The following is a 14683-nucleotide window of genomic DNA, read 5'->3' as shown; positions in this document are numbered from 1 at the left end:
GAACAAAAAAAAAAAGAATGAACAAAAAGAACAAAAAAAGAAAAATATAACAATATCTATTAAAAAAATATGTATCAACACATTATTTATCAACAACAAAAATAACAATATCAATTAACAACAACAAAAGTATAACCAAAACAATAATAATTGGGGGTTTTAGATGGAAGTATCGGTGCTGGATAAGATAGAAGGATACGCTGGGCATTTGTTGTTTTGTTTTTTTAAAAGACTTGGCTCAAAACGACGTCGTGTTGGCCAGGTCATTTAAAAAAAAAATTCATAGCCCAAAACGATGTCGTTTTGCCTTGGTTGCTTTTAAAAGAAAGACAGGCACGCTGTGCTGCGCGCACAGCCTTCTCCTTCAGCCAATTCGTCGAGCACTTGGTGTGCAGCTCCAAGAGGTCGCACCAACAACTCCAAGGAACCTCCAAGCCTATTTCCATGGCTTCCAAGAGGTCGTGCGACCCCACTGACCCCACTGTGGCTCCGCCCGTGGCTACAGATGTTTTGTTTGTTGAGTCTTTTGGTATTGAGAACTTGTTTGCTGTGTGTTTTGGTGGAGAGGTTTTGTTGCGTTTACTCTCTTCATACTATTATTTTGTCTTGAACTTATAAAAAGAAAATTATCATACTTAACCAATTGAAAGGAATTAAAACAAATGAAAATAGTATATATGGGCTTAGTCAAGTTGGCCGGCTCTAGACATGGCTTCAAGGACGACGCCTAGGACCCTTAACCAGGAAGGCCCACAAATTTTTATATTAAAGTAAATATCTTTGGTTTGTCGTTGAATTGGTTTCCAATTGATAGAAAGAAAAAAACACTCATATGAGAAAACGGTCTGCTTTGGGAACTTCTTTTCTCGCCAACCCTAACAAGAAAATACTCACAATTCAATTTTGCCTATGTTTGTTTTTAGTCGAAAACATCATTATAAGACACAGACAGCCCGTGACCTATATTTAACTTGGTCACTGACAACCCGTGGCCAAAGGATGTTGGCCACAAATTGACCACAAAACACCTAATTGTGGTAGTTACTGGCGTTGCCATTAAGTTTCTGCCACGATAAAAGGTGTTCGTGGCCTATATATTGTTGGTCCCATGTTATTTTTTATTCTACTGCAACTCTATCTTTATATCAAAATAATTCTTTTTTTATTCCATGTTGACACAGATTCCACAACCATGGCCAAAGTGACAACTTATTTTTTTTTTTTAAATTAATAGTAAAAATAAATGCATATACCAATAAGCATTTCTCCTCTTTGTTTTTCGCTACAACACGTACACAAAATAAATACATAAAAAATTATGTATTTCATATATACCAATAAAAAGTCTTAGGTTTCTTCCTCTGCTTGTGCTTCACTTGGAAAAGTAACAAATGGGGGTGGGATAGTGAGAACAGATATGTTCACAGCAAAAATAGCAAGAGTCCCGTTTATATATCAGATATTGAGGCCTCGTTTGGTGGGGATATGACAAGATTGAATTGAGCTTTATGTGCTAGAAGCAAAGTACAGTATCTACAGCATTACATGCTAGAAGCAAAGTCTACAGCATTACAGAATCCATTTATTTTTCTTACTGGCATCTACAGTGTCCATTTATTTTTCTCACTAACATCTACAGCATTACATGCTAGAAGCAAAGTCTCATCTTTTTCATTCTTGTCTTCTGCAATCTTTGCATGAAAATCCTTGTTTTCTGACTTCTTGGACCTGCACTCAGTACTGTAGTTACCATATCTCTGACAATTGAAACACTGGACACTCGATTTATCTCACGGTTGACTTCAGCTTATACCTTTACCTCTTCCTCTTTTTCCTCCAAATATGTTGGGTGTTCCTCTCCTATGATTGGAGTTCTTAGTGTTTACATTAACTCTTGCCTCATTGTTGCATTCTTAAACTTTAGAAACATTTTCTCCTTTTTTAGTTTCAACTGAGCCTGCAATGTTTCATCAATCCCAGGTTCTGACTTCTCATTTAATCTTTGTTCATAAGCCTACAACGATCCTTGTAGTTAATCTACAGTTATGGTGCTGAGATCATGTGTCTCTTCAATAGCTGTAACTTTGCCTTCAAACCTGTCTCTCAAGGTTCAAAGAATTTTCTCCACAATCTAGAGCTCTTTCATATCCTCACCATTGGCTTTCATATTATTAGCCAAGGACAAGGTATGTGAGAAATGTAAGACAAATCTTGTCTTAGTCCACATAAGGTGATCTTCTAATCCTAAGAGGATTCAGTTTTCTTAGTTGATCAGGAAGCAAAACCCAGTCTTCTATCTAAACACTTATACATAGTTTATTAAAGAAAACAAGTGTGAAGAGGATTCCTAGTATAATATGGATTGAAACAAACCTAATCTAAATGCAACAAGGACACACGATTACTTCTTGATAGGCAAGGTATCGATGTGATGCATCTATAAATAGAGGTCCCTTCCCTTGCAGCAAATTATCTCACATACAGACCTCACCCTATCTAAGAGACAAGAGAATAAAGGCAGCATAGGAGAAGAAGACACTCTATTCGATTACCATGGTTGAACACGGTTAGTATTGTTAAATAAAAGCTTAGTAAAGACTTACAAGAAATAATAAAAAATACTCTCTTTTTTCTCTATTTGCAGATGTTCGAACTGTGTCCTCAGGGTCTGCAACCATTGTTCGGTTCATTTTTACACATGATTTTTCATGTTATTCACCCACTATTTTGAGTTAGTTCTTGACATTTTATAGCTTTTTACTTCTTTTTTGTGTTTTAATAGGTTTTACTTTGGTTTGTATGAAAATGAGCTAAAAGTGCATTATTTGATATAAATTCTGTTTTTGTTCATTTTCGTAGGTCAACTTCGTGGCCTTGGATCAGCATGTTCCGGTCCTTGGATGAGGTGATGATCTTCATAAGACTTGTTCCAATGGATGTTGACTACAACATATCCAAATTTGAGCTCCATTGGATAAGTATTGCCTATCCAACCAATCCAGCATGTTACCACAGCTCTGGAAATCCGAGTTGGCCAGTTTTCACCTCCACTTAGTGTGATCTTACTTCTACTTGTTACCATGCCTTTCGTAACAATATTTTACTTTAGTTAAGTGGAATTTTCTGAGAGTATATTTGTGAGGACAAAACTTCATCATGAGAGGAGACAAGAAAACAAAGGCAAAAGTGTGCCATGATGAAAAGGAGGAGAGAGAGGAGCATAGAGAGGAATCAATTGACTTTGGGGCAGCAGCTAGGCAACGGATCATTCATTCAGTTTTTATTACAATTTGCAGAGACTTTCTAAAAGCTGGGAGCTAGAGAGCTAGAGGAGGAAGACAAAGTCATCCAAGCAAGAAGTGGAAGAGATTTCCACCATTGAAGACCTTGAGCTTCCACCTTCACAAAAGCTGTAACTTCTTTCTAGTTTTATTTCGAATTTGTGTTTGAAATGATTATGAGGAACTAAACTCCATAGCTAGGGCTTAGGTTGAAGCCCTAAACATGAATACCTTATTGTTTTGATGCTTGAGTGTATGAATTTCTAGATATTGTTGATGAATTCCAATTCACCAAATTAATCTATCCTTGATGTATGTTCTTCTTTGATTGATCACCTTTGAAAGCATGCTTCTTGAGATTGTTGGGATTATGTGTATCCTCATGTTATCCTAAGCAATAAATGGATGAAGTAAGAATCATCCATGTGAATTGGTTTCTTGAATACCTAATGTAAACACCATGCTATTAGGATTCTTGTGATGTTCATATTCTCTTTGAACTTAATGGGTTCTCCTTGTAATTGAATCGAAGTACGAACCATACCTAGGTTCGGTTATGAGGAGGGCACAAGTATTGTAGCACGAACCATGCACTTTACGTATATTAGAGAGAATCAATGCGTCTTGAGCCACGACCCATGGTCTTGATTGCGAACATCTTCATCAACACGTTTAGAGTTCATCACTTGAGTATTCATGAACTTGGGTAGAATTGTTTAGGGTGGATTCCGAAACCCTAGTGTTTGTTACATTTTGATTTCACATCTTGATAATTCATCTCTTCCATTCTCATTTAAATTCAAAGTCCATTTACTTACATGCAATAGAAATAGATCACTTGAACCAAATCAAAACCCCCCCCAATGTGTGTGTGAGTTGCGTGTTTGACACGTTACGTGTCTTTTTTACTGAATTTTATTTCTTTCTGTAATTGTTTTGGACTTTTGGTCCGCGTTGTGTTCTTCCATTTTCTGTGCTGAATCCAACCGTATAAAGAACGTGAATTTTGGACGTACGGTTGGAAAGTTATAGGCAAAACACTGGACAGAGGTCGAAACTGAAAAACAGAGAAAACGAATCTGCCCAAAAACGACCGGTCGCTTTTACCTGACGACCGGTCGCTTTTCAAGTCAAATTTTGAGTTTCGAATCTGCCCAAAAACGACCGGTCGCTTTTACCTGACGACCGGTCGCTTTAGCACTGTTCATAGGTGATAAATGGGTGATAAAAGGGTGATAGAAAATGCTGTTTGTGTTTTTGTTTAGTTTTCTTGTGTTGTTTCATTTCTTTTACACTTCTTTACTCATTTTTAGTTTCCATTTTGCATTTGTGCATTTGTGGTGTGTCAATTAAGTGTTCTTTACGTACTCAAATTAGAACTTATAGGAAGCCGACAAGTTCTTCGTGGGATCGACCCCGTACTTACATAATCTATACTTCAATAGATTCGTGCACTTGCGGGTATTTTTAATTGGTTGTTTGCACATTAATTTGTGTCCTCTTAGGAATGCAACAATTTTTGGCGCCGTTGCCGGGGAACTGGCACGGTTGCTTATATGTTTTGTTTGAGTATATTTAGAGTACTTAATTTTATTTTCATTTTTTTTCTTTGTTTGTCATTTCATTTTATTTGAGTTTGTTTTTGTTTTCTTCTTATTGCAGGAACATTTTACTTATGTCCCTTCTGAATTTGGATATTTCATTAGATTGCACTGTAGAAGATATCCAAGCTCAAGCTTTGAGAGAAAGGAACATCCAACTAGCTGTGTCTACTTCATTGCCTTTTTCACTCTCGCCATTTTCATCATCACCAAGCTCACCAAAAGTCGAGTCACCTCCACCTTCACCAATGGCGGCAGCAGCTGCAAATGCGGAACTTACTATGCAAGAATACTCTTCACCGCCAACAACTGGACAACCATCTTGCATAGTATATCCCGCAAGCACTTTGGAAAACTTTGAGTTGAGATCGGGCATGATACACATATTGCCTAAGTTCTTGGGAAATCCTGGAGAAAATCCTAATGCACATATCCTAGACTTCGAGGAAGTGTGTTCCACAATAAAGATCGAAGGCATGAGTAGTGATGAGATAAGAATGAGACTTTTCTCATTTAGTTTAAAGGATACAGCAAAGGAATGGCTTCACTATCTACCTCCAAATTCCATCACAACATGGACGAATCTTGCTTCAAAGTTCTTGCAACATTTTTTCCCAGCACAAAGGACAAATGAACTCCGAAGTCAGATTACAGGAATTCTGCAAAGGCCGGGAGAAAGCTTCCAGGATTATTGGGACCGTTTCAAGAAGCTTCTAATCACTTGTCCGCATCATAACATACAAGCTTGGCTTCTAATGCAACACTTCTATGAAGGACTTTTTGAAGCGGACCAAAATAATGTGAATGCAGCTGCAGGAGGAACTATAATGACCAAGACTCCAACAGAATTGCGAGCAATATTTGATCTTGTTGCTGCAAATGCTCGCCAATATAATTCAAGGCAAAGACCAGTCAGAAAAGGGGAATCCTATGATGTAAGTACCCTTTCTAGTATGGAAGCTCAGATTGCAAACCTAACCAACATGGTGAAGAAATTGGCACCGGGATCATCCAAGGTTTGTGCATTTTGCTCCACAATTGGTCATGACACTGAAGATTGTCCCTTGGCACATGAGGAAGCAAATGCAGTGGACTCATTTCAGAGAAATCAGTGGCCTAAGAATGATCCTTTCTCACAAACATACAATCCGGGGTGGAGAAATCATCCAAATTTCAGGTGGAGTGACAATTCGAATGTTCAACAAGGGCCAACTCAACCATCTCAAGGGCCAACTCACCCACCTCAAGGTCAACAACATACTCGCCCACCTCATGGTCAAATGCACTACTACAATCCACCACAACCACCACCTCAACCACAATCTACAGGAAAATCTTTGGAAGAACTTGTTGCTTCCATGGCTAGAAACACAGATAGTTTCATCACTGAGACAAAAAGCTACATGCAGAGGAATGACACCCACATGCAGAAAACGGATAAGGCCATTGCCAATCTAGAAAATCAAGTGGGACAAATTGCTCAAGCTTTGAGTCAAAGGGAACCTGGTATGATGCCTAGCCAACCAGAGATTAATCCAACTGGGCGTGAGCATGTTCAAGCAGTTACCTTGAGAACTGGTAAGGTAATTGGTGAAATAAATGGTTCTAAAGATTTGATTCACAATGTTGATGACATGCAGGTTGAACAAGTGGCTGAGCCTAAAGAAAAGGATGAAAGCAACAAAGAGAGAGATAAGCAAGCAGCTTCTTCATCCGAGTGGATCCCAAAGCATGAACTTGCAAGAAGGGCAAGAAAGGAGAAGGTAAGTCGTGAACCTACTGACGAAGAAATCTTACGTGCTCCTTTTCCTCACAGGCTTATGAGTTCTAAAAAAAATCAACAAGCCAAGGAAATATTGGAAACCTTCAGAAAAGTGCAAGTCAATATTCCTCTCCTGGATGCAATCAAGCAAATTCCGAGTTATGCAAAGTTCTTGAAGGACCTTTGTACCAACAAGAGGAGATTCCAAGATCATGAAACGGTTGCACTAACGGAAGAAGCTTCTGCTGTTTTGCAAAGGAAGCTCCCTCCCAAATTAAAAGATCCAGGAAGTTTTACAATTCCTTGCATTATTGGAGATAAATTGTTTGACAAAGCTTTACTTGATTTAGGTGCTTCAATTAATCTGATGCCTTATTCTGTTTTTGAAGCCCTTAACTTAGGTGATCTTAAACCAACTTCTGTCAGCATTCAATTGGCGGACCGATCAGTGAGATATCCAAGAGGAATTTTGGAAGATGTACTTGTGAAAGTTGTTGGCGCTAAATCTTGAATAGATAGAGATGAGTGCAACTTACAAGTGGGATGGACGATCAAGAGATCGATTGGGTGTTGGATGCCGATTCTTCCTGTCCTTGGATGCTGATCCTGAATAGAAGATAAGCGAAGCTCGTGAGGTCTATGGAACCGGTGTGGAACCAGCCTAAGACCCTCCGATGCTCAAGTAAGATTGTTTTTAAGAGCTCTTGCTGTTGACCATATAGAAGTATAAAAGTCAAGCTGAAAAGTCTTACCCCTGTATTGTAGTGGGAGGGGCATACTTATAGAGGGCATTTAGTATGCTCTTAGCGCTCATTTTCGATGTGGGACTCGTGGGAGGGCCCTATGAGGTTGACACGAGTCCTTAGATATTTCAGGCGGGTGCTTCGAGGTTGATTCTGCAGAATCGGTAGGGGATACCGATTGTAGGCTGTGTTGGGCCCTGTAATGATCTTTTGCTGCTTTGAGACAATATCATCAGTAGCCTATGCCGATTGTCCGAGGCCTTGGGTGCTTGGGCGAGTTTATGAGATCCACGTGTCGTTGTACGAGTGGAGGGTCAGATATGGTACAAACAGTAGTCCCCCAAGTTGCCGATTGAGAAGCTTCTCGGTTGGGGACTTGAATGTGTATTCGGCATTCTGACCCGGACACAATGGTCCCATAATTGCCGATGGTGGTATGTAGTCCCCCAAGTGCCCAAGGGAGTGAGCTTGGATAGGAGACGGCATGATGTGCCGGTTGTTGCAAAGGGGCGAGTGAAAACTCATGAATATGCGGCTGCCGTTCGGCACGAGAGGTGAGTGAGAACTCGTCAATGTGCGCCTGCCGTTCGGCACGAGAGGTGAGTGAGAACTCATCAATGTGCGCCTGCCGTTCGGCACGAGAGGTGAGTGAGAACTCATCAATGTGCGCCTGCCGTTCGGCACGAGAGGTGAGTGAGATTTTGAGAGCAAAGAGAGCTTGTGAGAGGCGATTTCCGGCAACCGTGCTGAGGCTGAGCAGGCGATTTCCGGCAAGTTTGAACAAGGCGGAGGCGATTTCCGACGAACTTGAGCCACCGTGCAAACAAGGTATGTTGCCGTGTTTTCGTATTCCCATGGATCAAAGTGTTGAATTGCAAGAATTTATGTTTGAACAATGTATGAACAAGCATGAACACGCATGAACACGTATGAACGTAGTGTTTTTAGGAGGTAGAATAGGATTTGGATTCTAGCACAGCCCTTAGTGTACGTTCGTGTGTTGTTTGTAGATGTCAGATACCGAATCCGAGCGTAGGCGTAGTCCGAGGGCATTCGAGGATGAGTCGTCCTCGGGAAGTTCTGCCGAAGAGAGTGGGAGTTCTGAATCTGTGAGCTCTTCGAGCTGTGAGATAGTGGAGGGGGCAGGAGGGCGTGCCGAGGCTGGGGGTACTTCAACGAGGGTGCCTGGGGGTGATGAGCCTTCGACCTCGGGTCGTGAGGCCGATGGGGGTGGTGTCTCTGTTGCCGTTCCCGGGGAAGGGGTGCTGAGGGTCGTCAGGGGTAGGCAACGGATCCCGATGGCGAAGCCCACGGAACCTGTGTTCGGAGTAGATGACTTAGAGCCGAACACACTGACCGAATCCGAGTTGGCGAAGATTCGGTCGGAGTACAACATTCCGGAATCGGTAGGGATGCGAATTCCGGAGCCCTTAGAGTCGCTAAGTGACAATGACAAGGGGGTGGTCTTCTTCACAGATGTGTTTAAGCATGGCCTTCGGCTGCCGTTAAAGCATTCGGTGCAGAAGATCCTGGCGGCGATCGGTTATGCGCCAGGGCAGTATAACCCAAATTTTTGGATTACGCTGCTCGGGACGATCACGGCGTTCAGCTTGGCCGGTGAGGGGGAGCCAAGCTACGAACAGTTCGCCCAGCTGTACAGTGTGACGAGGGCGAAGAGTGCCGATCATGGAGGGTGGGTTCAGTCCAACTGTCTCTCGGCAGGGCAGCGTGGGCACTTTGTGGTGGGGGTGCCGAGCTCTCAAAAGACGTGGCGCAAGCGTCGAGTGATTGTCTCCGGTGATTGGGAATCGGCACCCGGAGTTATCGTTGAGAGGAGGATTCCTACGTCCTTCCAGACAGTCGGTAGGGTAGAACCTGCCGTTCGGCAGGGTTAATAGTGTTTTTTTTTTTTTTTTTTTTTTTTTTTTTTTTTTTTTTTTGGGTACTGACCGTTGGTATTTTGGTTTCAGTGTCCTTGAAACGGCCGGCCGCACCGATCAGAGAGATTGAAGCAATCGAGAGGGTGAGAGCGAAGATTGCCGAAGAAGATCGGTTTTGTAAGGAGCTGCTCTACTTCCGGAATCTGTTCAAGGCAGGCCTGATCGGTAGGGCCGAACACGATCGGAGGGTGAAGGAGGAAGAGGAAGAAGAAAAAAGGCAAAGTAAGAGATGCCGTTCGGCAGGGTCGGTGTTTTTTTCTATGCTGCCGTTTCCTTTTTGACATCGTGCCTTTCCTGTTTTGCAGTGGCAGGAGGGAGGCCTATGAGCGAGGCGACGAGGAGGCGTCTGGAGGGGCAAGGGGCGCCAAAGACGAAGAAGGTTCAGTCCCCCGGGCCGAAGAAGAGAAAGACGGCAGGGCCAGCGGGAGGGACGTCGGCTGATGAGCAGACGGTGGCTGACCGCCGGAGGGAGAAGAGGGCGGCGGAGGCAGAGGTCGTTCGGGAGGCTCACCTCCAAATGACGGGCAAACGGCAGATCGAGGGTCCCATCGATGTGACGCCGTTGCCGAAACGGCCAAGGGGCCCGAACGAGGGGACATCGGTGTTGATCCCTGATGATGAGGTGGAGGGAGAGGAGGGACCGGTTAACATCGCGTGTCCTCGGAAGGCTGTGCCGTTCATCAACTGTATGATTGACGGTGCTCAGATGGAGCTGGCTGAGCTGGAGCAACTGTCAACGAAGACGTTGCGTGAACAAACCGGTCGGGCCTTCCGTCTCCAAGCAGCGGTAAGTGTAGGATTTGTAGCTTAAGGATACTTTGATTCGGCATGTATTAATGTGTCCGTTGGTGTGGCAGGCTAATATGGACATGTGGCTCTGCGCGAAGCGAGCTGTGAATGCTGCCGAACGGTACCAAAAGAGATTTGAAGAGGGCCGTTCGAAGATCGCTGATGCCGGAAAGATGCTGCAGGAGGCGGACCAGCGTGCCGAGGAGAATGCGGCGAAAATTGCTGAGCTGGCGTCGAAGCTGGCGGCGGCCGAGCTGGACGTGATGGCTGCCCATGAGGCGAAGGCAGCGGTAGAGGTGGCGATGGATGCGGCCGAGCGGTCGCATGCCAGGGAGCTAGTAGAGGAGAAGGCGAAGGCCGTTGCGGACTACCGATCGTCGGAGGAGTTTACACGTTTGGTGGATAGAGAGGTCATGGAGCAATGTGACGACTTTCTCTATCGAGTCAAACGGTATAATGCTGACAAGAAGCTGAACCTGAACTTCCTCCGGGATCCACCACCGCTGCCGGAAGGGGTGACCGAAGAGATGGTGGAGGCCTACAAGGGCGAGGATGCCGAGGCCGAGGAAACCGACGACACCGATTCAAGCAGTGGGGAGGAAGGTCATCCCGGGCCGAGGGCTGCCGTTACGTCTACTGCCGAGCCGTCGACTGATCCTGTGCCTGCGTCAGCTGATGTCGATGTTGTAGCGACCGAAGCCGATCCACCCACCTCGTAGACTTTTGTTTTTAACATTTTTGAGCGTGCCGAACGGCGCATTGTAAAGACAGATGGCCCTTCTGTGGCCCCTTATTTATCAATGTTCAGTTTGTTTCGGGTTAATGTGCCATGTCCCTTAATTCTGTATGTGCGCATGTCGTATGTAGAGTATGTTTGACATAATATTGCTGAATGGTAGTGCCGTATGTATAGAATAGGGAGTTCCAAATTAAACCGATTACAAAAGTTGATGACCGAAGGGGCGTTCACTTGTAGTAATATTTGAGATGTTCTATATTCCAAGGGTGGCCGAGGGTTTGACCATCGGTACCACGCAAACGGTAAGTGCCTGGGCGGCAGATGGTGACAACTTCGTAAGGACCTTCCCAAGATGGACCAAGGGTGCCGTCGTTGGAGTCCTTGGTGGCGAGGGAGATTTTGCGTAGTACCCAGTCCCCTACTTTAAACGATCGGCGTCTGACGCGCGAGTCGTAGTAGCGGGAAGTCCGTTGTTTGTAGGCGGCATTCCGAAGCTGAGCCTGGGAACGGTGTTCCTCAATGAGGTCCAGGTTGAGAGTGAGCTGGGCTTCGTTTTGCTCTGGCTCGTAAGATGCCGTTCGGCACGATGGTGCGTTGATCTCGACTGGAACAACGGCTTCGGAACCGAAGGCAAGGGAAAATGGCGTCTCGCCAGTCGACCGTCGATAGGAGGTATTAATGGCCCATAGCGCTTCCGGAAGGAGATCGGGCCAAGCTCCTTTAGCTGTCCCAAGCTTTTTCTTCAGCGTCTTCTTGATGATCTTGTTGATTGCTTCGACTTGGCCGTTCGACTGCGGATGTGCTGGGGAGGCGAAGAACAGGTTGATGCCAAATCGGTGGCATAGGTGCCGGAACTGAGAGGAGTCGAATTGTTTTCCGTTGTCGGTGATTATTGCGTTCGGGAGGCCGAATCGACAAATGATATTCTTCCATACGAAATGTTCAACCCTGGCTGCAGTGATTGTTGCCAAAGCTTCGGCTTCGGTCCACTTGGTAAAGTAGTCGACGGCGACGATGGCGAATTTGACCTGTCCCTTGCCCTGGGGCATGGGGCCGATGAGGTCTAAACCCCATTGGGCAAAGGGCCATGGGCTAACAATCGGAGAGAGTGGTTCGGCAGGCAGCTTTGGAACGGAGCCGAAACGCTGGCATTGATCGCACTTCTGGACCAGGGTGGTGGCATCGGCATGGAGAGTCGGCCAGTAGTACCCTTGCCGAATGGTCTTGAAAGCCAATGATCTAGCCCCAGAATGGTCCCCACAGGCCCCCTCGTGAATCTCTCGTAGGACGTAGTTTCCCTGCTGCGGGGTCATGCACCGAAGCAATGGTAAGGAGTGACCACGCCGATAGAGAATCTGATTCAGAAGGAGGTATCGTGCCGATCGGCGGCGGATAGTCGTTGCTTCAGGTTTGGGGCCAGGCAACGTGCCGTTGGCGAGGTAGGCGTGGATAGGATCCATCCAACTTGGATCCTGCCGAACGGCATGTACTTCGAGGTCGGTGGTACTGCGCCGAGTGAGGACCTCGATCGGCACACGGCGCCCTATGTTGTCGTCGATCGCTGATGCAAGGCGTGATAGAGCATCGGCGTGGCTGTTCTCGGATCTGGGGATCTGTTGAACTTGGTACGCAGTGAAGTGGTGCAGCAATCGGCGAGCGTGTGTCAAGTAGGCAACCATCGAAGTGTCCTTGGCTTCAAATTCAGTCAGTATCTGGTTCACGACAAGTTGTGAGTCGCTACAGATCCTGAGTTGCTGAGCGCCCATTTCTTTAGCGAGCCGAAGGCCGGCCAACAGAGCTTCATATTCGGCTTCGTTGTTGGAAGTCCGGAATTGGAATCGGATGGCATATTCGATGGTTGTCTGGTCAGGGGCCTTGAGTACCAAGCCGGCTCCGCTGCCCTGTCGGTTGGACGAACCGTCCACGTAGAGAGTCCAAAGTGGAATTGACGGATTAAAGATTCCTTCGGTCGGGTGGGCGACTGGTACCGTCGAAGATGAATCGGATGCGGCGTCCTTCGAAACTGGCCCCTCGGACGCGGTTAACTCAGAGATGAAATCGGCTACAGCCTGTCCCTTCTCGGCAGGACGAGGGTGGTAGCGGATGTCGAATTCGCCGAGCTCGATGGCCCATTTGACTAGCCGACCGGATGTCTCTGGTCTCTGGAGTATCTGGCGCAGAGGCTGATTGGTGAGGACGGTAACACTGTGAGCCTGAAAGTATGGCCGAAGCTTGCGTGCTGAAAGGACGAGAGCGTAGGCGAGTTTTTCGAGCTCGGGGTACCGAATCTCAGCGTCTTGCAAAGCATGGCTAATGTAGAAAATGGGGAGTTCGATGCCGTTCGGCTTGCGAATGAGCACAGAGCTAAGTGCCGTTGCCGAAACCGAGAGGTAGAGGATGAGTTCTTCGCCGGGGAGAGGAGTGGATAATAGGGGTGCTCTGCTCATGTAGGCCTTAAGATCTTGGAAGGCGCGATCGCATTCGGCAGTCCAGACAATCTGCCGTTTGCTTCCTTTGAGGGCTTTGAAGAATGGAGCGCACCGATCGGTAGCCTTGGAGATGAACCGGGCTAGAGCGGCGACACGCCCAGTCAGACTCTGAATGTCCTTTTGTGTCTTCGGGACCTGCATGTCGAGTAATGCCTTGATTTTTTCAGGGTTGGCCTCGATTCCTCGTTGGCTGATCATGAAGCCGAGAAATTTGCCCGAGGAAACGCCGAAGGCACACTTGCTCGGGTTGAGGCGCATGTTGTACTTTTTTAAGACGCCGAACATGAGCGAAAGGTTGTGGAGATGAGAATCGGCCGTTCTGCTCTTGACCAGCATGTCGTCCACATAGACTTCCATCGAGGTGCCAATGAGGTCGGAAAAAATTTTGTTGACCAATCGCTGGTATGTCGCCCCAGCGTTCTTCAGGCCGAACGGCATGACGTTGTAGCAGTAAAGTCCCTTGTCGGTGATGAATGCCGTGTGTTCGCGATCGGTAGGGCTCATGAATATTTGGTTGTAGCCTGAGTGTGCATCCATGAAGCTAAGAAGTTCATGGCCTGCCGTGGCATCCACCATCTGATCGATCCGTGGCAGAGGAAAGCTGTCCTTTGGGCAAGCCCTGTTTAAATCGGTATAGTCTTGACACATTCTCCAGGCGCCGTTTGATTTTTTGACTAAAACCGAATTTGCCAGCCAAATTGGGTAGGTTACTTCCTGGATGAAGCCGATGGTCTTCAGTTTGTCTACTTCGAGCCTCATTGCCTCATACCGTTCGGCATCGTAGGCCCGCCGTTTCTGCCTGATGGGTTTGAAAGTGGAGCAGATGCTGAGCTTGTGGCTGATGACACTCGGGGCGATGCCGGGCATATCGTCGTATGACCAGGCGAAGACTTCTGCATTGGTTTGCAGGAAGGTGATAAAATCGGCCCTGAGTGCCGGACTCAAGGTTGTACCGATTCGAACTTGTCTGTCCGGTTGTGCTTCGGAGAGGGTGACTGGTTCTAAATCTTCGGCGGGTTGCGCTTGCGGGGTTACAGTCTCATCTCGGGGGTCATCTGGTTTGTCCGTCCCCCTGCCGTTCGGTACGCCCAAGCTGGTGGCGACCGAGTATGTTTCGCGAAGCGGAGCCCTTGCCGATTCCTTGGTTGCCGAAACGTAACACGTCCGTGCACTCAATTGGTCCCCTCGCACTTGGCCGACGCCAGCGTGTGTGGGGAACTTGAGGAGGAGCATGTGTGGTGACAGCATGGCCTTCATTTTTGTGAGCGCCGTCCTGCCGATGATAGCGTTGTATGCCGTTGGGCAGTCGACCACTAGAAAATGGGTGTAGAGGACCGTT

At 46.4% G+C, this 14683-nt stretch overlaps 1 protein-coding gene and 1 non-coding gene across 2 annotated transcripts; one reads left to right on the top strand and one right to left on the bottom strand.

The window, feature by feature from the left end:
- Positions 1-5514: 5514 nt before the first annotated feature.
- Positions 5515-5621, bottom strand: LOC148296861 (small nucleolar RNA R71). The gene has a single exon (XR_015834231.1). It is a non-coding gene; the product is annotated as a small nucleolar RNA R71 (small nucleolar RNA).
- Positions 5622-9472: 3851 nt separating this feature from the next.
- On the top strand, positions 9473-10866 carry LOC148296860 (uncharacterized). Its single transcript, XM_088249064.1, has 2 exons — positions 9473-9549; positions 9633-10866. Exon 2 carries the CDS (start codon positions 10164-10166, stop codon positions 10833-10835), a length of 672 nt encoding a protein of 223 aa, XP_088105190.1. The 5' UTR covers positions 9473-9549; positions 9633-10163; the 3' UTR covers positions 10836-10866.
- The last annotated feature ends 3817 nt before the right edge of the window (positions 10867-14683 follow it).

Source organism: Prunus avium, chromosome 2, assembly GCF_965620075.1.
Source record: "Prunus avium chromosome 2, drPruAviu1.hap1.1, whole genome shotgun sequence".
Classification (NCBI taxonomy): Eukaryota; Viridiplantae; Streptophyta; class Magnoliopsida; order Rosales; family Rosaceae; genus Prunus; species Prunus avium.
This window is presented reverse-complemented; position numbering and strand designations above follow the sequence as displayed.